Source organism: Diorhabda sublineata, chromosome 10 (assembly GCF_026230105.1).
Source record: "Diorhabda sublineata isolate icDioSubl1.1 chromosome 10, icDioSubl1.1, whole genome shotgun sequence".
NCBI classification, from domain to species: Eukaryota; Metazoa; Arthropoda; class Insecta; order Coleoptera; family Chrysomelidae; genus Diorhabda; species Diorhabda sublineata.
In genome coordinates this window covers 16,285,891-16,312,765 of record NC_079483.1, presented here as the reverse complement: position 1 = coordinate 16,312,765, position 26,875 = coordinate 16,285,891, and the positions used below count along the sequence as shown (strand labels likewise).

Here is a 26,875-nt window from a genome sequence, read left to right as displayed (position 1 = left end):
ATTTACGAAAAAAATGGATGAATAAAGAAAATGAAAACTTATAGTGGTTTCAGGGCATTAAATGTTCATGAAAATGCACGTAAAATGCAAATAATCAAATAATCAAATTTGTTATATTTTTTTCTACATAAAAAACGAACAATTTGAAAAAAAATTATACAAAAACTTTGATTTATCATGTTTTTAATATTAAAAATAATAAAAATTCCTCTTAAAATTGACCTTTTTTTACATTTTGTACCTTTTTTATTAAGTAATCATTAAAGTTCTATAAACAAAACAAGAATCACTTATTGTAATCAAGTGTACAACTTAATTTTGAAAAATTGGAAATTTTCACAATTAAAAAAAGGTATCTTACTAAGGTTGATTGTTAAAAAGAATTGGGAGTTTGGCCAGGGGCGAGGTGGGGCGTTTGAAAAGCAGACCAAATGTAAACATTTGTTATGAATTTTTAGCGCCCTCTAGCCTAACCTAATCTAACCAATATAAGTTTTAATTTTTTCTATTCTCAGATTTTTTTTCATAAATCCGCCGTAAAAACGAAAATCATCGAAATCCGGGACCGGGAAAGTATACAATTATAAATTATTTTTTCTAAGAATAGCATTTTTACTATTAGGTTCAAAATAATTGAAAAATTTCCCACAAAAAAGCCTTTTACTTTAAGAATGGTTTGGTTAGGTTAGGTTAAGTTGGGTTAGGTTAGGTTAGGTTAGGTTGGGTTAGGTTAAGTTAGGTTATACAACATTTTTAACGTTAGGTTATGTTTTTATTTATACAATAATTTTAAATTTTTTATCTATACAGTAATTTAAAGCATTTTGTTTTATACTCACTTTCATTTATATGCAGTGCTTTTCAGATAAAAGTATCCACCTTTAATAACTTTTGTAATTCTGGTATTTAGAAAATATCCAAAAACACGTCAATTTATGTTGGAAGGGGCAAGCATTATGGCTTATTTAAACTTACTGGAAAAGCCACCCCCTCACCCCTAGCAGCATCCCCTTTATTTTTTTAAATTACTTTTCATATTTTTTATGTAAAATTTGGATACTCCTCTTTGAGCTGATTTCAAAAATGTATAATACTTGTAGGTTAAAGTGGTTAGTTTATGAGATAAACAATTTTTCTTTTAAGAGCACAAATTTTACTAATTATTTACTTTCACCTTATTTGCCTGTACTAAAATGGGTTGTACAACAGTTCAAACTCTTTAATCTTTTTAACTGTGCTATTTATTCTACTTAAAAAATCCAAACAACAAAAAACTCTACTTTTTATTAAAGTTTGACATTGTCAACTAGAATTTGTAGTCACTATTGATAGTGTAATTTGATACATTATTTATTTTGTTTCTCTGAAATGGTTTACTCTTTGCAAGAAAGAATTGAAATTGTAGGTTTATACTACCAAAATAATAATTGTGCAAGAGCTGCTGCTAGAATATTTAACAAATTACATGACGGAAGACATGCAACTCATAAGAATGTAATTCAACTGATGGAGAAATTTACCACTACAGGGTCTGTTTGCAATAAAGTGCATAAGCGAGAGGGACTCGTAAATAACGAAGCAATCCAAGTGGCAATTTTAGGGCAAGTCAGCTTAGAGGCTCAACAACCCCAATCGTTGTCAACAATAAGTAGAGCGATCGGTGTTTCATCTAAAACAGTTTTCCGAGTTCTACATAAATTCAAGTACCACCCATACAAAGTTAAGTTGGTGCACGAGTTGAATGAAGATGATTTTGATCGTCGTCTAGAGTTTTGAGAATCAATGACGCAAATTATCAATAACAATCCACAATATTTGCTTTTCTGATGAATGCTCGTGGTCATTAAATGGCTTAGTAAGTAGGCATAATTGTAGATATTGGGCTGAAAGTGATCCACATATTATGCGTGAATTCCATACACAACATCCCCAAAAGTTGAACGTTTGGTGTGGTATCCTAAGTGACCACATTGTCGGACCTTTCTTCATCAACGGAAATTTAAATGGTGAATCATATCTTGAGTTACTCAGGGAAGGGGTTGACCCACGTATTACAACAATAATAGAAAATGATGATAACTTTTCCGAAGATTTACTGGTATTTCAACAAGACGGAGCTCCCCCACACTATGCTATGCCTGTCCGACAATTTTTAAACGAAACATTCCCCGCTCGTTGGATAGGTAGAAGGGGGCAGATGATGGAGTGGCCACCTAGGTCACCGGATTTAACACCCCTAGACTTCTTTTTATGGGGGTATTTAAAAACAAAAGTTTATGCTACCCAACCAGAATCTCTGGATGATTTACGAGAAAGGATAGAAAATGAATGTCGACAATTAAATCCAGCCGTATTAAGCAATGTCAGAGAGGCATTTCAAAATAGATTATACCATTGTATGGAAGTGAATGGTTCTCATTTTGAACACTTATTGTAACTTCATAATAAATAGCACAGTTAAAAATATTAAAGAGTTTGAACTGTTGTACAACCGATTTTAGTACAGGCAAATAAGGTGAAAGTAAATAATAAGTAAATTTTTGTGCTCTTAAAAGAAAAATTGTTTATCTCATAAACTAACCACTTTAACCTACTATTTTTTTACATTTTTGAAATCAGCTCAAAGAGGAGTATCCAAATTTTACATAAAAAATATGAAAAGTAATTTAAAAAAATAAAGGGGATGCTGCTAGGGGTGAGGGGGTGGCTTTTCCAGTAAGTTTAAATAAGCCATAATGCTTGCCCCTTCCAACATAAATTGACGTGTTTTTGGATTTTTTCTAAATACCAGTATTACAAAAGTTATTAAAGGTGGATACTTTTATCTGAAAAGCACTGTATATAAATTTTATATATACAAGTTTTTAGGTTTTTAAAAATTATATACAGTAGTAATTTTAAGCATGTGTTAATTGCTTAAAAGTTATACTTCAACAATATAAATGATTGATGAATCGTTTTTTTCTGTGAAATAACAATAAAAATATATATAAATTAGTACATTAGAAAAACATTTTTACCACATTCAGTGAGAATACTAAAGAGTAATAATATTATTTATTGATACTAATCGATTAATAGATTATATCTTACTGTGATTTGTAAAATGTATGTTCCAGATTCCCCAGGTAGAGCTTCGCGATCCAAAATACCTGTTGTAAAAATTACGCCTGTACTTCTTTCAATAGAAAAAAAATCGCTCATTTTATTCAAACCGTTTGAATGTAAATAGTATTCGATTGAATTGTTAACCCCACGGTCTCCGTCGACAGCTACCACTGAAAAAGATATATTATGATATGCAATAGGATTTTCAGTAATTAATTTTGTAGTTAGTACTAATTTGAAAGTTTCATAGGTATCTTCGAAACACCCAGAAGTTAGTAAATGGACAGAACATAGAGATACAGATATTTCTTTAATTCTTCTTCCAATATTGTTAAGTCTCAGAACAATAGAAAAAGCACTGGAAAAGAAGGTAGATAGAAGCAAAACCAATTATGGGGATCAGGCAGGCAAAGACTCTTCTGGACGTATCAATCTAAGTAAGAACAATCTACGAGTTCTAACAGGAGTTCTGTCGCCCCAAGAAACACCTGATGATGCTAGACCTGGCAGATAATACGACGTGCAGATTTTGTTTCACAGAGCACTACACCTGGGAAGGTATGTAATAGAACCCATCCCACATTCTAGACTTTTTAAAAGGAGTGGGAATGATGGATCAGCTGTAAACTCTGGGTTCTCCAGTATCGCAGCAAGAAAGGGGGATAAAATAGATCCTTTGGTTCGTAGTGTATACGAGACCCCAAATCCATACGAATATACGTAAATTGCCAAGTTTCAAAGAATCATTTACTTATATCAAGTACATCAAATCTTACCTCTAGAAACTGATGTTCCAATTGGGCTGTTCTCTTCTACTTTAACGAAAGGCGTTATTCTAACAAATTCAGGTGGTTGATCTTCAACATCCTCAACTTTAATCAGAATAGCCGCAGTGCCAGTGTTCACTCTTCCTTCTTTTGCTCTATCAACTGCCAATACTTTGAGTTGATGTACGGTTTGTCTCTCATAATCCAGTGAACCTAAAACAAATTTATCAATAAAAATTAAAAGAATATTCAAAATCAGCACAATCCCCGAGACTCCACTTTGCTCAATGAAATGATTGCAACGCTACATTATGCTTAATCAAAAAATCTTTTGTGCTCTTTTTCTCAAATAAAGATTATGAAGAAATTGATGTGTGAAATGCCATATAAAAGAATGGGATGTCGATGGAAAACATGACATCAAAAAATAAATATCAGGATAACGCTAAATGTATGATAAAGGAGCTCAATTTCTTATCTCTATTTCCAGAAGTTAGAATAACCTCACAAGAAAGACGAATTTATAAGACAGATACGCGAATGGTGAATGAAAATTATCAACTTGACCCAACTTACCTATCAAACGTAGAACAGCTCTTTCACCTACAGTGTTGATGGCGAATAAGTCTTGATCTTCATCTACGGTTTCCAAAAAATAGATAACTTGTCCGTAAGCACCTTCATCGGCGTCACTAGCTTCTAGAGTTGTGATTGTACTGGGTTTGAGGTCTTCAGGTACTGTGATCGTTGGTTGGTAACTCTTAAAAACTGGTGTATTGTCGTTAACATCTTCTACCAATAATAGTAGCCCTTGGGTTACATAATTACCGTAACCAAGATGTCCATCCGTAACAGTTAGTACTAGAGAATATTCATCTTGAATCTAAAAATGTACAACTGAACATACAATTCTCTAATCGAAACTAAAAATATTTGGTTAAATACTTATATAAAGTAGGAGAGCCCGAGGGGGGATTTCGGGATTTACTTAAGCGCGACAGATTAATATACAGAGGGGTGCCTTGTTCTTCTTTAAGTACTTCCTCCAAATAAGAGCCCCATATGTAAGGATCAAGGATAAAAGATCAGATTAGTAAAAGAAAATTGGTCATCAGAATTATTTGAGCGCGAGGAATAGACACGAAAAAGTGTCTATCCCGCTAATTTGACAATTTGAGAGTGACGCCTCAACGCGTTTCTATTCCTCTCTCATTCTTTCTCTATCTATTACTCTCTCACTCCGTTGCCACTCTGGTTTCTATTGTCATGACGTCATCACAGTTGATGACAGAGACTCGTTAGCTGCAGCTACAGGCAACTTTTTCGCAGGTCAACTTAGAATCGATTCCAAATCAATTGGTAACCAATTTAGGAACGCTGTAATGCACATGCTTGATTACTAAACCTATTCAAGATGCTGATTTAGGGATCTCCCAGATACTTACATTCATGTTGCTAGTATAGTTGTTCCAATATCAATTGCAGAATATGAGGTACAATCAATATTTCATAAATACGCACAGCACTCATGCCAAATTAAGAAAATAATGTTTACTCCTCGTATAAAATTCGGTAAACATCTAACACTTCAGTCCACGTGGACTCATCATCTCCACTGTTTACCAATGAAAACATCGAATCGTGAACATAAATGTATTTATATTGGCCGAAGCCGAGGGTTTTACTACCATAGTTATAATATCAGATTGTTTACGTTTTAATTTATTTAAGGCCGCCTATTTCGACAAACCCCGTATTATTATATCTAAAGGTAAAATTATAAAATGATATTTACACTCACTTCTCTATCAAGTTCTTTATTTAAGTATATGTTAGCTTCAGTAGGTGTTATATTTTCTATACGAATTACATCGCTTCCTGGAAATCGGCTAACTCCAAATTTTATATAATCATTGTCTTCATCAAAACCTTGTATTTTATAAATTAATGAACCTGTAATTCAAATACAAAAAAATTAGTTAAAATAAAAGAAAATATTTTAACCTTCAGCTAGACAACCTCATCAACGTTGTTGTTTATTGTGCTGCCTAACAATTATTTTCTATTAGTAGGTATTTTCAAGGTTGGTTAAATAAGTAACCAGCTCTTACCTACAGGTGTTTCGGCTCCTTCCCTCAGTCTTATAACAATTTCAGTTTGGCCGTCTGTTAAAAACTTAGGTGGTTTATTGCATTGTACAAAACTTACACTAGTAAATAACAACAAAATAAATACTAAATTAGATAATTTACACAAACGCGACGTATTCACCAATTTGAATTTTATTTTCACAAAATGCCCGTTGAAAGTCCTTAAGAAGTTTTTGAATAATTTGAGGTGCATCTTCGTTTTATTATCGATGATTATTCTAATTAATGTACTCTTGAACACATTTTTTCACCGTTCCTTCGATCTCTGAAATAATAAGAAATCTAATTATTCAAACAACCAGATAGTCCAGTCATTTTAGGTAAATTTAGGCAAGAATTTCGGAAAATCGAGATACCCAGCTATAAAGTCGTTTAAACTTGTTCATTTGACATTCTAAAACTCCTCTCAAAACTCACGTATAATTCGATATGAGCAACTTTAAAAATCGGGGGTCAAAAGTCAAAAAAATCGATTTTTTGCACATTTTTTGCAAATAACTCGTGTCCTATGGGTTTTAAGCTATTTGTATTCATTATCAATATTGTAGAGCATTAAATTCTCTACAACTTTTGTTTAAAAATTTTTTTCATACGGTGAATCGTTTCTGAGATATAGGGCAGAGCGCGCGCGGTTGCAATCCCGGTTGAAATGAACTGGTTGTCCCGATCAAAATAATAATAATTTGGATGAATTTGCAGCAGCATTTGAAGAAGAAAACTGTCCAGTTCAGTGGGAAGACTACGACGATGTAGAAGAAGAAAATTGAAAATAGATCTCATTGTCCTTATAATTATTTTTTATTTATTTACGAATAATTACTATAAATAAGATTTAAATTATAATATGATTAAAATTTTTCTCTCTACGAGTTTTAAACTACACGGTAAGTGCTATTAAATGAATTTATACTTAATTGGAAATAAATAATTAAGCAAAAAATATTTATATATAATGTAACTACACCACCACTACACCAACGCGAACAATTAAACTGTCTGACGCGAGTTTCGATAACCAAGTTTTCGTCTTCAGAGACTGAAGGTAAACTAAACAGTAACCTTTAGTCTTGGTTATAGGAAACACGCGTCAGACAGGGTAATTATGAGTGTTAATGTAGTGGTGGTGTAAACAGTGTGTTCACTATGAATATCGCCAACGGTTCCAGAAATTCCGACTTATATTAATTTGTTCGTGTTAGTACAGTTCGTCCCAATGTATTTTACTATTCATTCATTAACGTAAACTAAATGAATTTAACATTAATGATTGATAATTTGGGTTGAATAACTATAATATCAAAACTGCAATCACATAAGTGTAAAGTTATGGTCAATGACCGTCGCAACGATTCGATACACTTCACAAATTTTCACATCCTCCATGACGATCTGCAGGGAATTATAACTATACAATATTTTTTCATTACTGACTACTAAGATAACTTCATTAACTCTGATATCATTATATCCTTTACTTTGCTTTTCATATAATAATGAAATAGAACCCTAAATTATATCCCTAATAAAAACCTTAATAATAATAATAATATTAAATTATAAAATGTAAGTAGACGAGTAAAATGTACCTGCCTGTAAGGAAGTTTGGTTTAAGCATGGTACCAGACGTTAACTGAGTCCTTTTTGTAACCCATTCGACTGTTAGAACCTTGGGTTGTCTTTTATCTGACGCAAATAATTTTGTCGCCATCACTTCTAATGTTTCAGCCCTGTTCTTATATAAATTGTCCTTTGTATAAAATCTTGAGTAGCTTTGTCAAATGATTTCAGTTTTTCTTCACATGTTTTTCGGTCCTCGAATGATCCGCAGCAAACCCTTTCGTGAGTACTCGATAAATGGAAAATTGGAACACCCATATTTCTATTTATTTACAGAAATTTATTAATTAAACGAATCCCACCATGCCATGCCACTGCTTATCGCAGATTATCTAGCAAGCATATTGTGTACATACACCTTCCCACAGCTTCGGCCAATAGAAATGCATTATCACCTTCAATATGTACCCTTCCTTTATCCCTATAAATTCCATTGTTCGAATCAGATCAGGAAGTCTGTTTCTGCCAGTTCATTCAAGACGCGCGCTGCTTTTTCTTTCACGGCTCCGACTTACTCTAATTTTGTTCCTTTTAATGAGATTAAATCGAGATTTGAATCGTTCTACGTTATTACCTCTTCTAATAAGTTTGATAATTTTCAAAATTTCATCATTTGTAATGATACGACAAACCAAAACTGATAGATTATAACAACACCAGACACTATCTTAGTAATCTAACAAGAGGAATTTTTTGTAAAAATATTTGACGCATCTGATACGTGACACAAATTCGCTTGAACCAAATTACCATGTAATCCGTATTTCCGGGAAAGTTAATGAGTTTTTCCAGTAAACGAAACTTTTAAGTTCGATTCAACCTGCCAAAAATATTCTCGGAATTGTTTCACTTGTTCAATCGTCTGACATGCAATTTAATATGTTCTGCAGTCGATTTACTATATCCAGTATTGCAAGAACATAGACAATATTCAATTATACTTCTAAGTCACGAGATGTATTATGCGAAACAATTTGGGTAATTTCTAGCGGTTTGTGTCTTTCTTTTTCCGTGATTTGCTTGTAACTTCTCTCTTTTAGCTGCTAGTGTCTTTCCTCAATTACCAAAAAAAATAAATCTTCCAAATTCATAGGGTAGCACGACTTTTGTTGGTGATAATTGCCTCCACACCTGAATTATTGTGGAGCTAGAGCTTGGGTTCTATTCCGTGAAAATTAGATCGAATTTGGTGGGTTTGTTTTCAATGTAGTGAAAGAAGAAATACAAAATAATACTGTGAGCTGTCAAATGTAGAGGATGAACGTTTAATTCAAATAAAATTCAAATAAAATATTTCACCACTATTTCTAAGACGGCGGAAAGTGTAGAAAAAGAAGTAGTGGAACTAAAATAAGGGATAGTTTTCCCAGTCTAACTAAGAACGCAATTTTCCAGATGGAAATTACAGTAATTCACTACAAAGAAGCATAATTATTATCTTTAGAATTTCTAAGAGGTAAGGTCACGATGATCTTGGTACCACACCACAAGGGCGATAAGAGCAACGAAAATACAAAAGAAAATAACCTAATAAACTGCGTGGATGTCATTCGTTAGATCGAAGCCCTTCTGCGAAGTTACAGCCACCATCTGAAGCAACCTCGAGGAATGGAATTAGTACATACAACTCTAGGTTGTCGTAGAGATCAAAGACATGTGAAACAGTTAATTTTATTTTATTATTCATCAAAATTCGCGTCAAACCTGATATGGAAATAATTATTATCTTTAGAGATTCTAAGGGACGCTGTAAGGCCATAAAAAAGTCACGATGATCTTGGTACCACACCACAAGGTCCATAAGAGCAACGAAAATACGGAAAAAATAACCTAATAAACTGCGTGGATGTCATTCGTTAGATCGGAGCCCTTCTGCGAAGTTACAGCCACCATCTGAAGCAACCTCGAGGAATGGAATTAGTACATACAACTCTAGGTTGTCGTAGAGATCAAAGACATGTGAAACAGTTAATTTTATTTTATTATTCATCAAAATTCGCGTCAAACCTGATATGGAAATAATTATTATCTTTAGAGATTCTAAGGGACGCTGTAAGGCCATAAAAAAGTCACGATGATCTTGGTACCACACCACAAGGTCCATAAGAGCAACGAAAATACGGAAAAAATAACCTAATAAACTGCGTGGATGTCATTCGTTAGATCGGAGCCCTTCTGCGAAGTTACAGCCACCATCTGAAGCAACCTCGAGGAATGGAATTAGTACATACAACTCTAGGTTGTCGTAGAGATCAAAGACATGTGAAACAGTTAATTTTATTTTATTATTCATCAAAATTCGCGTCAAACCTGATATGGAAATAATTATTATCTTTAGAGATTCTAAGGGACGCTGTAAGGCCATAAAAAAGTCACGATGATCTTGGTACCACACCACAAGGTCCATAAGAGCAACGAAAATATGGAAAAAATAACCTAATAAACTGCGTGGATGTCATTCGTTAGATCGGAGCCCTTCTGCGAAGCTACAGCCACCATCTGAAGCAACCTCGAGGAATGGACTTAGTACATACAACTCTAGGTTGTCGTAGAGATCAAAGACATGTGAAACAGTGAATGTTATTTTATTATTCATCAATATTCGCGACAAACCTGATATAAGTAGAGATAGAAGAAAATATTGTGAATCTGTTACCAGATATCAGAGGATGAAACTGCAGAGCACATTTTTTATTCTTAATATAGTTTAACGAACGTAAGTATAGTAATGTTACTGCTGAGAAACTATATGAAAGGTTCAGCAAATCGTTAATTTCTTATGCTTATTGCTTAAAAAGTTTTCTAGAGCACGAATCCCCCTAAAAAATACTCTTGATTTGTTCGAAGTTACTCTGTAAGGAGGAGAATTGGTTACATCTAGTTTTTTATAAGACAATGATAATTCAAAGAAAGCTGTTAAGTCTTAAGAAGCACAAAGATTAAAAGCCACATCCTACTATCGAAACTAACTTAAAAAAGTGATCCTGTAAGGTCCGTAAGTAATTCTGTGATCTACACACGTTAAAAAGTCTGCACATTCACGGTACTTGACACTTTTCAGTATAATAGAAAAGAGACTCCACCAGTAAGAAAACAGTCCTTTTCGGCAAAAGTGGAAAGCGAGCAAATTCATTCGTCAAGATATTTGACATTTTCACGTCACACTGCAGATATAATGAAGCCAAAATGAATTATTAAGAAACTCCAATAAATGCATTAATTCGTCAATTTCCACGAACAAACAGGAGCCTATGTGTATAAACGATGCAAACAACTGTACTTGTGGACCTATTAAATGACTTCAACGTTTTTCTTTAAGCTCCTAAAATACAGCACTAAAGCTGTTTAATGAAAGCTTGGGAGTTAGGTAGAATAAACATTCGTCGATCACCGGAAGGTACAATAAGCTAATTCGTACTCCAAATTACCCTTAAAAACCCATGTTTCTCACACAGCAGTTATATAATATTTGGTAATTCTTCTTCTACTTCTTGGAGATCAGCCGATCTGTTAATTCTGAAGCTGCCTCTGCATCTTTTCCTGAGAGGTGGATTGCCAACTATCTTTCCACCTTTTAGGTGGTCTCCCGGGAGGCCTTGAGCCGGGCGAGTTATTTTCTAGGACTATTCTCGGAAGTCTGTTCTCGTCCATCCGTCTTACATGGTTGTACCACTGCCTCTTACGTTGTCTTCCCCATCTCACAATGTCTTTTATCCCGCATTCTCTTTGATATCTGTATTTCTTACTCTGTCTCTTCTTGTTTTCCTCTTTCATTTTTAATTTGGTAATTAAACTTTCTTTAAGATCATCCCTAATTAATTCCCCGGAATGTTTGAATTGCTTTCTACTTACCATTACTTAATGCCCGCAACAAATCAAATTTGGTATTTTTAAGTTGAAGGGTTGTAAGACCCTATAACTCATCAGGGATGGAACTTGGTATAGAGGTAAATTGCCCCCAATCGTCATATTTTGAACCTCTGCTAATTGTCGGTTCTTATACGAGACACCCCGTATACTATATTTGAATTTCAATATCTACGTGCTCATTTTGTTTACCACTTACTTGAGCTTTCATCCAATTTGTATACTAAGTTTTTCTCATAAAACTTGTGAATCGAACTTTGATGATTAATTGCGAACATTTTCAAAAATATTTTTAAAAATAAAAATCAAAACGGTAGATCCTGTTTTTACCTGGAATTCTTTCAAGTAAATGCTCTTTATAATAAGACTAATTTCGGATATATAATTATACAGGGTGTTCCTTGTATATATTATAAATAATTTTTGTTATTATGTATTTTTTAGTACGTATTATAAACCAAATCTATTAAGACATCCTGTACTATACATCTTAGATATATTGAGATAATAGTAGGTTAATGTTCAACTTTATAATGACTCTACTTTTCATATTTTAAATTCATTAACAATTAGAATCATTATCGTTTAAATCTTGTCTTCATATTCATAAGAAAAAACTTGTTTCATGCACCATATATTGCACTTAAAACTTTTTTTTGAGAAAGTAATAACAAGCGCATTGTTAATAAAACAAAAACTATGTGCACTTTTATTTGTAGATTTATTTCTACGTATATAAATTATTTTGTGACTTACATAAACCATGTCATTTTAATTTGACTGGGAAAGTGAATAAAAATTTATGGTACGATTATGTGGCACACAAATTAGAGTAATTTTCACTCTGATTGATCGGTATTGGTTTTATACTAGTACACGAATCGGAAAATACAGTGTCATCCCAAAAGTTCGCACTTTATATGAAGCTTGTAGTACGGTAAATATAATATGCGCCTTCAAGAAGTCTTGCACTGTTAATTGGATGCATTGGATGAAATTTTTATATAATTGTTTTGCCAAAAAAAAGGTGTCGAATGATGCATTAGATGCTGATCCCACAACTAGCGTACGTAAAATGTCACTACAATTTAACGTATCAACCATAACTATCCATAGGATTCTCTAGGAGTAACTTCTTTACCCCTTTCACATCCAGGAAGTGTATGCCATTGAAGTAAAGGATTATCTGGCAAGACTGGTGTTCTTTCGTTGGGGTCTAGAAAAACAACTAGTTAATAATACATTTGTTGGAAAAATAATGTTTACTTTTGTTGGAAAAATAATGTTTACTGATGAAGCTGCTTTCACACGAGACGGTTTTAAAGATTTACATTTGTGGAAGGGTGCAAATCTTCACGGTACAATTCAAATAAAGAATCAATATCGATGTGTGAGCAGGAATAGTGGGTAATAATTTGGTAGGCTCATATTTTTTATAACAACCTGAATGGTCAGTAATACTTGAAATTTCTATGTGATATTCCTCTAATCATTGGCAGATGCAAGTGGTTCATGCACGATGAACCCTTCCACACTTCCTAAATAATGTAAAAAATCATTTAAATAACATTTTACCTAATAGCTGGATTGGTTGAGGAGGTCCATTTATATGGTCACCACGTTGTCCTGAATTAATTACAATGGATTCATTTCTTGACGATATTTTAGAAGCTTGGTGTATGCAACACCGGTAAACACAAGGAACGAAATGATCGATAGAATAAACTTCCAAACGCTACGAGGCAATGTGAAAGGGGAGCATCAAAAGTTTAATGAATGATGACCATTCTAAAATATTAGATTTTATGTTGATTTTATTGGATTATTTAATGAAAATGTAAGTAAAAAATGAAAATAGCTGGGACGTGCAACCTATGAGAAGGACGGGTTATGGATGGCCTCTAAGTTTCCTGCACACTTCATCGAGACACTCGCGTTTCCCTACTTTGGAAATAAAGATGTTCATCCCCTTTTCCATTGTTGCTGATAGTATTTATACCATTTATTATTTAATTTTGTCAAAAATATATCGAAATGTTTTTTGCTTTTTACTTTAAATGAATCAAAACCGATCTATATTATTTCACAGTTCTAGAAATTATAATTTCTTGTTAAACTAGGAGTATTTTAATTTCTTGAGTGAATTACAATATAATTACTTGATAACTGTGATTTACTAATGACTGATTAATCAAATTGTGCCATTGGAAGATAGAGAAAGAGTTGTCTATGTAAATTAGACGAACGGAGTATACCGACCGTTTAAATAAAAATAAGGCAACAAACGGTAAAGTATTAAGTATGTAAAAATTTAATTTGCGCTCAAATTATTATGGAAATCGAATGATACAAAAAGTCGGGCAAACGAACCAATTAATTCTATATTTCAATATACGAGTATTACGAACTAACAAAGCAACGACACATTTTTTTCATCATAATCATTTTTATTCTTCATTATACATAGTCTCATTTTAAGTCTAGCGCTGCTCTAACCTTTTTAGCCCTTGCAAATAGGAGCTGCCGTCTTTTTCCTTAAAATAGTCATATATGTATACGATAAGGTCCTCATAGCTGTGAGCTGATGCGTTGTCAAGATGAAACAACACTTTTTAGTAGCCAAATGTAGCCATTTTGCATATTTTCTTCACTCAAACGTTTCAATAAGTTCGCATGATATCCACCGTTGATATTTTTTCCTTTTTCAAGATATTCAATGAAAATTATCACTTGCATCCCAAAAAACCGACGCCATGACCTTGTCTGCATATGGAACAGTCATTGCCTTCTTTGAATCCGGTTCTTCCTTTTCAGTCCATTGTTCTGACTGTTCTTTTGTTTTAGGTTTGAAGTGATGAACCCACGGTTCATCCATGGATATGAACACATTACATGGACATACATAATCATCCATTAAAGATTTATAATTTTCGAATGTAGAATTTAGAAATAATACTTCTGATTTCTCAATTTTAAAGGCCTATAACTCAGAAACTAAGAGTCGCATGAGAAATTTTTCTTTGTCATAACATTATTTTCACGTCATCAACTCACTCCCGAATTTTTTGCATCAAGTCCCGGAATATCCTGTATAATCAAAAGTAAAAATTCAAATATTATTAATACCCAATTTTTAAAGTAATGTGCTTCATATTTTGGCTTGTCACTTAATATCTATTCCAAATTTCACGTTTATATTGCATATTTTTGTACTGATATTTGTGTAAAATTATTTATAATTTATATTATTTATCTGCTGTATGCAGCCGCAAATTATTTCTCAAGTGCGAGGTAAGGCCCTGTTACACGCTGAGCTTCGGCGTTTTCAACTGTGGTCACGTGCTCTATGCGTGAATATGTTTTGGTTTACTATTTTTCTTCGATAAATAGACGATAAATGGATATTTTATGCCTAACTTTCGAATAATCCTGTTTAATCGATTATTATACTAATTTCAATACCTTGGTTTTATGAGGAATGATTGATTTTTCAGAGGTAACGAAACGTGAAATTATGTAAACCGGATAATAATAATAATAATTTCTATCTATGTGAACTCGTAACTGAATAGGAAGAAAGAATTAGAAAACTGAAAAAATACCAACCATAACAATTAGAGAAAGTAGGGATATCCGTATAACTATTTCGTTATTTTCTTAATGATTACGTTTATTAACAATTGTTTATATTAAATAATATTTGCTTAGATACGTAACTTTTATGAAATTATATAAAAAATTATTATAATTTATTCTGTCACCAAATTTTAAACAAAAATATAGAAATATCACTATTCTTGTATATTAGCAAAGGACATCAAATAATGAAAGTTTCGAGGAGAGAAAATTCGTAGCCATGTCAAAGGAATACGATGATTTTGCTGAGGAAAGTTGAGAAAAATGTTCTTTTTATTTGTCAAAATACTTCCGTATCTGGTCGGCATAGAATTATAATAAACACATTCTGTGGCATTTTCTAGTTCACAGAATCCATTCATCCAGATCAAAGATGTCGAAATTAAGTACTTCTGGCTTTAGTAATTATTGGATTGGGTGATCTTCGGTACGCTTTTTGAACTAGATGTAATTAAACACTTTCTCTTAATAATAAAAACATATTTCGATAACCTAATATAACCCAACCTAACAAGATATTGGATCCGTTCCTCAAACTACTTAACAACATCAATAGACAGTTCCCAATACGAAAGTAAATAAAAGTTGAATGAAAAAAACGTTGAGAACAAATATTTTTGACTTTATACTTATTGCATTTCTGTTTTTTCCCTCTTCAACCAAGCCTAAAAATTAGCCCTCGAAAATGAAATTTTAATTCATAAATTAATAACAAAAGAAGTACTACATCTGGGATCTCGATAAGTGGATTCTAAAACCTCGAAAACGCTAAACTAACGTGCAAAATATAATATTCAGATTTTTTATTTCCGAAATAATTCTGCTTCACAGATACGAGACCTATTCCATCTGTTGGATCTAAATCAGTCATAGAATTTCTAAATTTTTTCCATAGTAAGCTAAAAGCAGTTCTTGTCTTTATATAGAGATTTAAGAAACTGTATAATGATGCCCAGTTTCATATTATTGTTGGACGGATAATTTTGTCACGAGCTACTTATGAATACTGGACTATATTTTTCTTTTCGGGTTCTATATGTGCTCCCTAGGGTCAATTTGCTCTTACCCAATGCTCTTGTTTAGTTATACTGTCCCAAATACATATAAAACCATTTTTTTGACCGAGAAGAATGTTCCCCATTTTCAAATTGACACAAATTTGTCACTTATAGTCATAGCATTTTATTTTTCCTAGCGAAATTCCTCATCCAACTTCAGCGTTTTTATTTCCATGATGTAATAGAATCCATTTTAAACAACGTTTTGAGCTGTTAAGGTAATACCGTTTTCTTCGGAAAAATAACGTCGTAGCTCTTTTTTTCTCTATTAAAACTCTATTTTGAGTGCGAAGAAAGCATTTTTCCTTCCATCTTGATTCTAACAATTATTAAGCTTGCTTAGATTGATTTAAATCTCTTCATCGTGGAGAAAACATTCTGGTTCATTGGGTCGATGTCTTAAGATATATATAAGACACTGAAAAGTCAAGTGAGCGTTGCACTGGACGTTGAACACATCTTGTATTTAGATACCGTGGGCAAGAAGAATAAACTTACCCTATAATGGATTCCGAAACACAGCGGAGCGAACCCGAAACCTTCTATGGTATTAGCTATAAAACAATGGAAAAATCACTGGAAAAGAAGATAGATAGGAGCAAAACTAATTATTGGGACAACCAGCAGGGACTGTAACAGGTAAAGACTCTGCTGAAAGTATCAACCTAAGTAATCTATAAAGTCCTATCAAGGCACTGTCGCCTCAACAAACACCTGTAAATGCTAGACCTAGCAGATAATACGGCGTGCAGATTTTGTTGTACAGAAGACGAAATCTCTATCCTCATTCTCTCAAAGTGTGAAACACTAAGAAACTCCAGAGCACTACACCTGGGTGCGTATGAAATAGAAAACGAAGATCTCTAATAATTAAAGCCATACCACATTCTAGACTTTTAAAGTGGAATTGATGGATCAGCTGTAAACACAGGGTTCTCCAGTATCGCAGCAAGAAAGGGGGATACAATAGATCCTTTGGGTCGCAGTGTATACGAGACCCCAAACCCATACATACATACATCTAGGTACTGTCATTAAGTGCGATTTTAATTTTTTTAACCCCGCAAAAAACAGTCAAATTCAAAATTAAAACTTTTCCATAATCTTAAATGTTCCATACACAATTTGGTGTCCAAGCTTCCTCATTTTTATCCAAAAGCATCCCGATATACTCTGATTTAAATTTTCTTTAATTTTCAACCACATATTCTCCGCTTATCCAATGCGGTCCATATGTACGGAATAAATTCAATTTTAGTGTTATGTACTATGTGAAAAAACCTGAAACACCCCCTCGAAAATTTTAAATAAGAAACGGGGTCGTGTGGCACCTTGTTGGAAAAGGATTTTAGTCCTCTGTTCAGCAGTTTTTTAAAGTTGGTTCTATCATAACTGAGAACATTAATTTTTGAGATGTAACATTTTGATAATGTCTCTTTTTACGTAGAATAAAAATGATAATGTAGCATAATATTTAGAATGTATTTCTATATCTCGTACGTGTTTCAATGTGAAGATCCGGATTTTATTACCAAAATTGTTATTAGTCATCATTGAAAATGTCACGACAATGTAGATGAGAGTTGAAATAAGATGATTTCAGTCCTGGATTCAATGCTTGGATAAGTACACTGCTAACCGAGGGCAGTTCTTCGAAAGAGGTTAATTCAAATTTTATATCACTGTTTTATAGAAAATTTTACTGTATTTTGTATCACTCCTCGTATATTATATGATAATAATTAAATATTGATAAAACTAAACTAACTTTTGTTTTAAAATTGATATTGAATATTCAATTGTTTTGTTTCGAATTTTTTCGACCCTCTATAAAATCTGTAAGGTCTGAGGGACCGCCTCTTTATGAATACATTTCGTACAGTTATTGTAGGAGTTCATAGCCCGTGGAAAGTACTTCCTCGAATAATGACACCGACAATCGGCATGAAAGCCATTGACATTGGTCTAGTTTCTGATGGAAAATTAAATGGTGTGTCAACAAAAGTTGTATTTTTTGTTAAACTTTAGTTTTAAAAAACCCCATAGTTTAAATGTTTGGTTAGATACATTCTTCTTCTATCGAATAATGCGAGGAAGACATTCATAACTTCCAGATTGTTGAAGTAATAAAATGGCCATGGAAGTGTCTAAGAAAATTTTGGGAATTTCAACCAGAGCATTGAAATTATATGAAGAAAATATTTTTCCAATAGTAACTAACACACGTAGAATTTCCCACGAATCGAAAATACAATTATCTTTGTATAAATCATATTTTAATACTTTTATATCGACATTTTCTATAAGTGGTAGCTGTTCAGACTAAGGAAGACAGAATGATAACGATTTCTCCATCCTCCGAGGTTTCAGCTCGGTTCTGCGCATACGCAACCTGAACGATGTATCTAGAACGAAAGAGAAAATAGTATATTGGCGGTACCTTAATAGTGGCACCCATTTAAACTGTATGTATAGAAATATTACATACAGTAGAAACTCGATTATCCGGCCCTCAGTTACACCGTATTCGCGATTCTCCGGACTATCAACTGCGACCAATTAGATAATTGAGTAATATTGAGTTAGACAATGGAATTTTTGCAAGCACGAACAAGTCGGAACTGGCATTACGTCGCCCGCACCCCAAGAGATCGCAGACCCGCGCAAATCTAAAATCAACCGAACTTAAAAATATAAAAAACACAAATATTATTCACAAACAAAAAGCAAGCTACAAAGAGGGAGCTATCAAATACAAAGACATACAATTTATCCATTTTTCATTTGTTTTGGAGCGACAGAATAGTCCGTTGCAGACTGTATCATCTTCATCCTCACTGATGTCTGTTTCTGATTGATCATGGACGGTACTAAACTTCTCGCAATTGTAGTAGACTCTTTTTGTATCCGTTCTTGCTAACTTTCATTTTTCAAAATTCTATTTCGGGTGTTGTGTTCCAGACGCTATATTTAGATTTGCGTTTTCGTTTTTGGCTCGTATCAGTAGCAATTGGTAGCAAGATGCTACAAGTAACCCATTCGTTTTTCTATCTATTTCTTTTTGTAATTTTTTTATTTTGTATACCAGATGGTCCCGCTACCTGCGAATTATTATCTCTATTCTAATTTACGTTTCCGTTGCTTTCCTCTTCAGTCAATTTCTCGGTATCATTCGGTTCTTCGATATTTTGATTATTCTCAAAGTTGGTGGTTTCTGTAGGCTCAAACATCCAATCCGGAAAAAGATCTTTATTAAGTTTTAGCAAACTCATTTTCAGCATTGTTCATAGTTTTTGGTAGACATCTAATGCGTGTACCCTGTGGGTACAGTGAGGTGGTAGACAAGATAAGACAATGTCTTTACTTTTTGCATAAACCTGGGCCTCTACCAACACCAACACCAACAAGACTTTTTCGGTTTCTGTAGATTTCACAGCTCCACCAAAAAATTTAAACCACTTTAAAAACATTTCGGAAGTTGTCCATCCGTTCACCTGAGCAAAACCAATTGAACCAGGAGGAGAATCGTTAATTAAATCCTTATCCATGTCCGAGGATACATTCAGAACACGTTCGGAATTAGAAACATAGTATTTTGAATCCTGAACATGTTCTGTCACGAGAATTCATGCGCAGTTTGAAATTGTACGTTCGCGTTGCTAATAAAACAAGTTCAAGATTCAAAATACTATGTTTCCGAACGTGTTCTGAATGTATCCTCGGACATGGATAAGGATTTAAAATCTGGCGCATGTACCATTCATCTTCATCCTCTAACCGATTTGTTACGTCTTATGATTTAGTTTCTACTATTATTTAAAATTTAGTCCTGATACATTTCGATTATTATTTCTATTGAATAGACTGACAAAGCGATTTCCGTTATATTTCAGTCAGAGACTACGAATGAATAAAATTTATTTATTACAATCTAATTAAATAAAATAGCCATACTGTATTTGGAATAACTATGTCCGTGTATATTTTTCTCTCGAGGAAGTCGACAACTATTCAAATAATTTTTAAAGAAATTACGACAGGAAATATCCGAACAGAGGAAGCTGAAGACTTCGATCCGGAAGAATTCAAATATTGTCTCAAGTTTTTGTTCCTTAATTTATTTTCGTTTTTATTAATTTCAAGTTGTTTACTAGGGTTTCATACAAGCGTGGGACTTTCTTCGTTTCGGTTTTCCGACATTTAGGAAACCAGTTTAGATGACACCGTTGTATGTATGTAACGGAAACTGAACTAGATTTTGGAGCTCTATAAAAAGCTTAAAATTTAATTTAATAATGTTGTCATATGGTCCTCATTAAAATTGTCAGGCTTAAGGCGGGCAGGGAAACGGAAACAACAATCAAAATTATTATATTTCTCATAATTTCTTAACATGAAACAAAATTTATCATTTAATTTAAAACAAAATAAATTTCAAGTAAATAATATTAGAATTCGGAATATACAACATTTTCAAAGTGTTACTTGTTTGAATTGAAAAACCAAAATGGTGTTTCCTTCTTTTTTTAAACATTTTTTGTTAATGCAATAATACATCACAAAACAGCCAATTTCTATCCACTTTTATAAGTATAACACACAATTTTTTGGAACCCGTTTATCAAAAAATAATGGAAAGAAAATCAAAGCTCCAACTTATTTAATTCTTAAAATAACCGTCATACCTCAAAAGGGTTTAACATATCATTTAACATACCAAGGCTACATAACTATCAATTAATGTAATTGAGAGTTGGAAACTTCTTAGGCTAGCCTTAACCTTCAAAAGATATGTGTATAAATTTAACAGCTGTAGTTTGTGAGTTTAAAGCAGCCTTTGTTAGTTTGAAAAAATGGTTAGAAAGGCATTTAATGTGTTAATAAAACAATACTTTTCTAACAAAAAAATACCATAAAATCAAGGCTTGACTTGAAAAATATTATTTGCACTTTATCCGATGCAAATGCTTGATAATTTTGAACGTGAACGATGCCCGATAACGACTCTACAAAGAGGTTGCCACCGACGAAAGCATAAAAAAATCCACAAAATAATTTCGGATAACCTTAAAGTGAAACTGATTGGCAAAGCTATGACTCTGAAGATATCAAAAAAACGTGTTGGTCTGATCGTGAATAGATATTTAGGTATGCTCTGTTTAAAATTTTATATCATAATAAACCCAAATTTTGTCAATAGATAAGTCGGCTGGAAAGGTGATTGTATCAGAATTTTGAGATACACAAGGTATAATATTCATAAACTATCTTAAAAAGGGAAAACTATAAACTAAAGAAGTGTTAGGCTTCGAATTGCTTCCGCATCTACCGTACTCTCCAGATCTGGCCCCCGTTGACTTTTCTTTTTCTCAGACCTCAGAAGGATGCTCCCTGGAGAGAAATTTTGCACCAACGAAGAAGTTATCCCCGAAATAAAAAAATCGTACTACAAAGCTATTATCAACTTTTTATATGACCGCTAAAATCGATGAATCGCCCTCAATAATAGAATCAAATTCTGTGTAAAAAATTTTTTTCTGTATTAGTCTTTTTCCGTCCAGTTAATTAATTAAAATAATGACTATAATTTTCACGTGAAAATAAAAACGTTTTGCAGACTTGATATTAGACTTTTTACGTTTGACACTTTATTTATATCATAAGTTTATAATTAATTTTATGTAGATACCTCTCTTTTCAACTAAATTTAATTAATCTCCTTGTGACTACAAAAGATAGTTATTTGTATGCCAAGGATTGAAAGTGCTTAGTATTTCAGCCGCGGCGTACACAACATTTTTTAGACGACGCATCAGATCCAAATCTTTTAAGGTTATGCAAAATCATCGAATTGAAACTGTCAACTGTCAACATGGAAGTGAATAGAGTCACATTTAAATGTTTCTACTTCAGAACGTCCCGAAAGTGTTTTGCAGTACGGAACTGTCACTTTCACTACATGGAACACTCAAAACGCAACTTTCCGTGTGTAAATGAATACAGAACGAACAACTTACAGATGACGTCGTCTAAAAAATATTTTACAATAAAAAATAATAGCATACAATGAAGCTTTCTCAATTTTGAATATGAAAAATGTTGTCAGGTTATTCTCAAACATTTTCGAATACCATTTCTAAGAAGAGTCTCTAGCCGGAGACTTCAATGTTTCAACCATGAGGGATTACAAATAGTGCGTTAATCACCAGCATGTTCACGACCTCGGTCTTTCCCTTTCCATTTAATCCAGAGCTTTATACTAAACCTGATGGAATTGATTGGGAATTATTTTGAGCGTTGGGATAAATAATAACAAATGGCTAAATATAAAATATGAAGAAAAGCTTTAAGAGTTTACAATTTGTAAATCTTTGAATTTTTGAGTGTTTTTTTGCAGCTCTAGAATGCTTCAAAGTATTTGTAATATCCCTTAGCGTATCAAATAATGAGATAAATTCTCATGGTCAGTAATGGATTTAACCCTATGCACGTGAGGCCCGGGCTAGGGCGGCATGATTTGAAGGGCAACAAAATTTTTGAAATGAAAAATTTTAGAGACAAAAAAAGTAAAGACAGTCACAAGACGTTAATTTATTAAAAGATAGCCTTTATCGAATGATATTCTTTATTTTTTATTCATTACTGAGATTCATATGCTTATAAAGCTTTTGAAAATTACTAAATAATTTCGAAAATTGTTTTTAACTTTAAATAAGAATACTGTAGATATGAAGATGTCAGAATATGCATTAATAAGATAAATAATTTTTCATTTTCACATCGTGGAGTAAACCACGAACCTATTTGGTCTATGATATGTGGATCCACGTTTCGTCTATGGTGCAAAAATTGTCTATATTGATGTTAAAGAGCGTCAAGTACTTCTGGAAGCCCAAAAACCTAGTAAATTCCACAAATTTCGATAAAATTGCATCTTGGAGTAGTGTTCAAGCTATTACAATTTTTTCATAGAGGTTTTCAGCAAAGTTACTGCAACCAAACCAAGGGGCGGAAGAAAATATAGCGCCTAGGGGCGCCAAAATGCTAAATCCAACCCTGATCATAGTTGTAATCTTCACTGCTTCGAATTTTGAATATTAAACTAATTCTTCCAACGCTCACATCGACCCACCTCTTGACATAGGTCGTGAGTGTTGGTGAAGACGTTCTAAGATCGAAGTCGTCCTGGACTGCACAAAAAAGTATTTCATATTGTGTAAATTCAACGCGTGAAACGCACCAAAAGTGCCCATTTTAAAAAGTAGGAATATTTCGAATAGCATCCCTAATTTCGGAAATTAAATTGAAACGGCATGGTTTCGAACTTATACTTATAATAAATAAGAGCAACAATAAATAATTCTTAGTCTAGAAACTAGATAGGTACACATATAATTATTATATCCATTTATTGAATAAATTATACCATTTAAATCTATCACATCTGTTTCCGCTGATTGGAAATCAATATTTTGTTTTCACGCTTGATGAGTTGATTTTACTTTCTCAGAAGAAATCGATCTCATATACTGGATCATATTTACTTATCTATGTCACCACTGTAATCTTTATAATAGATAATAACTATTTATTATTGTAAGAAAATCAACAAACAACATTTCATAGAAAGAAAGAGTTTGTAGAGTAAACCGTAATTGGAGCAAACTATACAGAGTGTGCTAAGGAAAACAGCCAAACCCGATATTTTACAATATATATTAGATTTTAAGGAATTTTTTTACAGTTCAGACATTTATCATGTCAATCTCATCCCTTGTGCTTATACCTTATTTTAAATAGAAAATATATATAGAAAATTATCACAATAGGGCAATAATATACAAAACGTGGTATGACATTTGTGTAAATTCATTTAATATTGTTTACGCAAAAAGATTAGTCTATACAAAATTATTGAAACGGAAAATATATTGGGCAAATTAGAAGATATGTTGATGTCCGGCTTAAGGAGCATCAGATCAAAAACTCACATCCGTTATTGAAATTGCTAAAATGAATGAATTGAAATTTAAATTGCTACCTCATACACCCTATTCGCCAGATTTAGCAGCCTTGGAATATTTTCCGTTCCCAGACTCGATAGTTGAAGGTTTTCTAAAAAAGAAGAGGTGATATCGGAAGTTAATGGCTATTTTGAGGATCTTGACGATTATAAAAATGATATCGAACTTTTGAACATCGCTGCGAAAAGTTTATGGAGCCAAACGGAGATTAAGTTGAAAAATTTTTTTGTTTTCTTTATTGGGCTAGGTAGGCTTATTTCTGATATTAATTGAATTTATTTCTTGTCTACAAGTTTTTGCGTATATTTTTTGTCACTAAAATTTCTTGAGCTCGTAGATTAATATTCATATTTTTTTATTTAATTTTATCTTTTTGGCATTTCGCTCCTTAGTAGGAGTACCATCAAAAGAAATACATATAATTTTTACAAAAACTTTATAAAACACGAACCAAAAGTTATAGTTAAAATTATTTTGAAAACTAATAGCAAATAATGTCACATTATACGTCAGTGAAATTATAATGAATTTCTCCAAGTTTCAATTATTTTGTTTATCATTAACTGTTACTAATTAATCATTTATATATTTAGTTTACTCACGTGGAATATCAGTTATATTTTCAAAATAATCGTTCACCAATTCAAAACCGAACAATCAGTTTTTGTTACGCACGGTTTTTGAAAACTCATTCAGAACTTTATAGAGTAAATTAGACGCGCAATACTTCGTTATGGTACCGAGGTTTTAACTGTTAAACCCTCGTAAGCCGCTCGACGCAAATTGAACAAATAGTAAGCGAAGTAATGAGAGAAAAGTTAAAGCTAAAAAACGGCAGAGAGGGAAAGTTAACGGTTTTTATATGTACATATGCACGAACAGCTCCGCCTAATCAGGATATAAAATAAATTCTTAGCACGTGCTGAAATCAGTAAAGTACATTTTCAAAAAAAAAAAACACTTCTCAGTTCATTTTATAACTCGAAATTAGGATCGCAATCCAAATATTTTTTAATGTAATTAAACCACGTCGACCCAATTAAGTACAAATTTGAAATTGTGTTTAATTGAACACGCAAAAGTCGTGGTGGAAAACTAGATTATTTTTGATCTTATATTACTAGGCGGACCGTTATCTGTTACTTATAGTCCTTTCGTTTATCTACGACTAGTCATTGTTGACTAAAAATCACCTATCACTTGAGTATCAGTATTGGGACTTTTCTTTTGTGCAGCTAAACCTCCTTGTTTATCAATGTTTTCAATATTTCAGTCACAAACCCTGTTATTGGGTGATGGAGCCCTCAATCCCTGGGCGGAAGCTTATCGGATTCCCATATGATGTTGAGAGAAGTTGAATTTTCAGTGTCCAGTAGTGAATTGGGTGAGGTAGTGAACAAGGGCTTTAAGTAATTCTATTTGGGTTGCTAATTTTACCCCTGTATAATGTAATAGGAATATTGAAAAAATACCCTTAGTTAGTCCCATGCCAGTACACAAAAATAACAAAATTTCATGCTCTTAGCTTTATTGATATATTAGAGAAAAGATAGAATAGAATAGAAACTCAAGTCACCACCTTTTAAGGAAGATATCTCGGAAAGGGGCGGATTAAAAATTTTTTGTTAAAAGAAAGACCCATTATAATTTCACACGAGCAATCACCTCCTGGATTTTTTCGCATGAATTTAATAATATCCTGTATATAAGAAGGACTTTTAACATTCTTTTAGTTTAGTTAATTAACAATTTACTTCATCTTAAAATTATAAACAACAGTTTGTGGAATCAAAACTTTATTTTAAGGTTCAAGGTTCTTTTTTTAAAAATTCAAAAATGCTGGATTAGGTTAACGTAACGTCCTGTTTCCCTCGGGTCCCAACGTTCCAAAGTTTCCAAACTTCCGTTAGTGGTTTGCTGAATATTTTAGCTCTCGCAGTAACCAACGTAGTTGCCTCGGATACCGTAGGATAAACCCACTGCACCGGTATATTTCAGTTTCGTTCCTCTTTGTGTTATTTCCTCTTAGTGCTGTAAGAACCACGAGCTCGAATTTTGTTTCCACTAATTCATTGCCATGTTCTTTTAGTCATGCGTTAATTTGAGTCGAAACTAGTCTTGCTAATCCTAGTGCTTCGCCATAGATCGACGTTAGTTTTCCAGCAACATCATCAGTAGTACCTCGGTTGATAAATTGAGACGTAAATAGCTCTAAGATCTTTCCAAATTTTGCCTAGTCGCACATATCAAAAGACGATCACATAAATAGTCGCTTATAATGTAAATCAAATAATCAGAAATTCCCATCCCCTAAGCACTGTCACAATGTTTGTCCATTACGCGAGATAAATGCATTTTTCTAGTACCGTGCGCAAAGTACGTATTTTAGACAAGCTTTCGAGTGCGTAAAACTTCACTTTACACATTAGTGTACAAAAAAATCTACTTTGAGCAGTAGTGGATGAAGGCAATTATTATCAAGTGACTAGAGTACAAGGCTCACATGCGGAAGGTCCCAGGCTCAAGTCGCGCTCATTCCAATTTTATTTTTTACTTACTTACGAACTAGTGTGTAGAGAAACATATTTCACGGACTACTTTGTGAGGAAAATTACCATTAAATTGTATTTTTATAAAATTTTCGCTAA

General features: G+C 33.0%; 2 protein-coding genes across 2 annotated transcripts in view; both read right to left on the bottom strand.

Annotated features, from left to right (window-relative positions):
* Positions 1-6,218, bottom strand: part of LOC130449861 (cadherin-23) — a 32,046-nt gene extending 25,828 nt beyond the window's left edge. The window contains exons 1-5 of the mRNA XM_056787904.1: positions 5,987-6,218; positions 5,677-5,828; positions 4,452-4,758; positions 3,885-4,088; positions 3,094-3,278 (exon numbers count right to left, since the gene is read on the bottom strand). Of these exons, the coding sequence (XP_056643882.1) occupies positions 3,094-3,278; positions 3,885-4,088; positions 4,452-4,758; positions 5,677-5,828; positions 5,987-6,218 (1,080 nt within the window). The remainder of the gene's footprint in view (positions 1-3,093; positions 3,279-3,884; positions 4,089-4,451; positions 4,759-5,676; positions 5,829-5,986) is intronic.
* A 4,934-nt stretch (positions 6,219-11,152) lies between these two features.
* Positions 11,153-11,497, bottom strand: LOC130449860 (uncharacterized). The gene has a single exon (XM_056787902.1). The coding sequence runs from the start codon at positions 11,495-11,497 to the stop codon at positions 11,153-11,155; it is 345 nt and encodes a 114-aa protein (XP_056643880.1).
* Between the last annotated feature and the right edge of the window lie 15,378 nt (positions 11,498-26,875).

What these genes read in the sequence shown, in the direction of transcription:
- LOC130449860 (XM_056787902.1), bottom strand. Translation starts at nt 11,497, where the DNA reads ATGGTAAGTAGAAAGCAATTCAAACATTCCGGGGAATTAATTAGGGAT.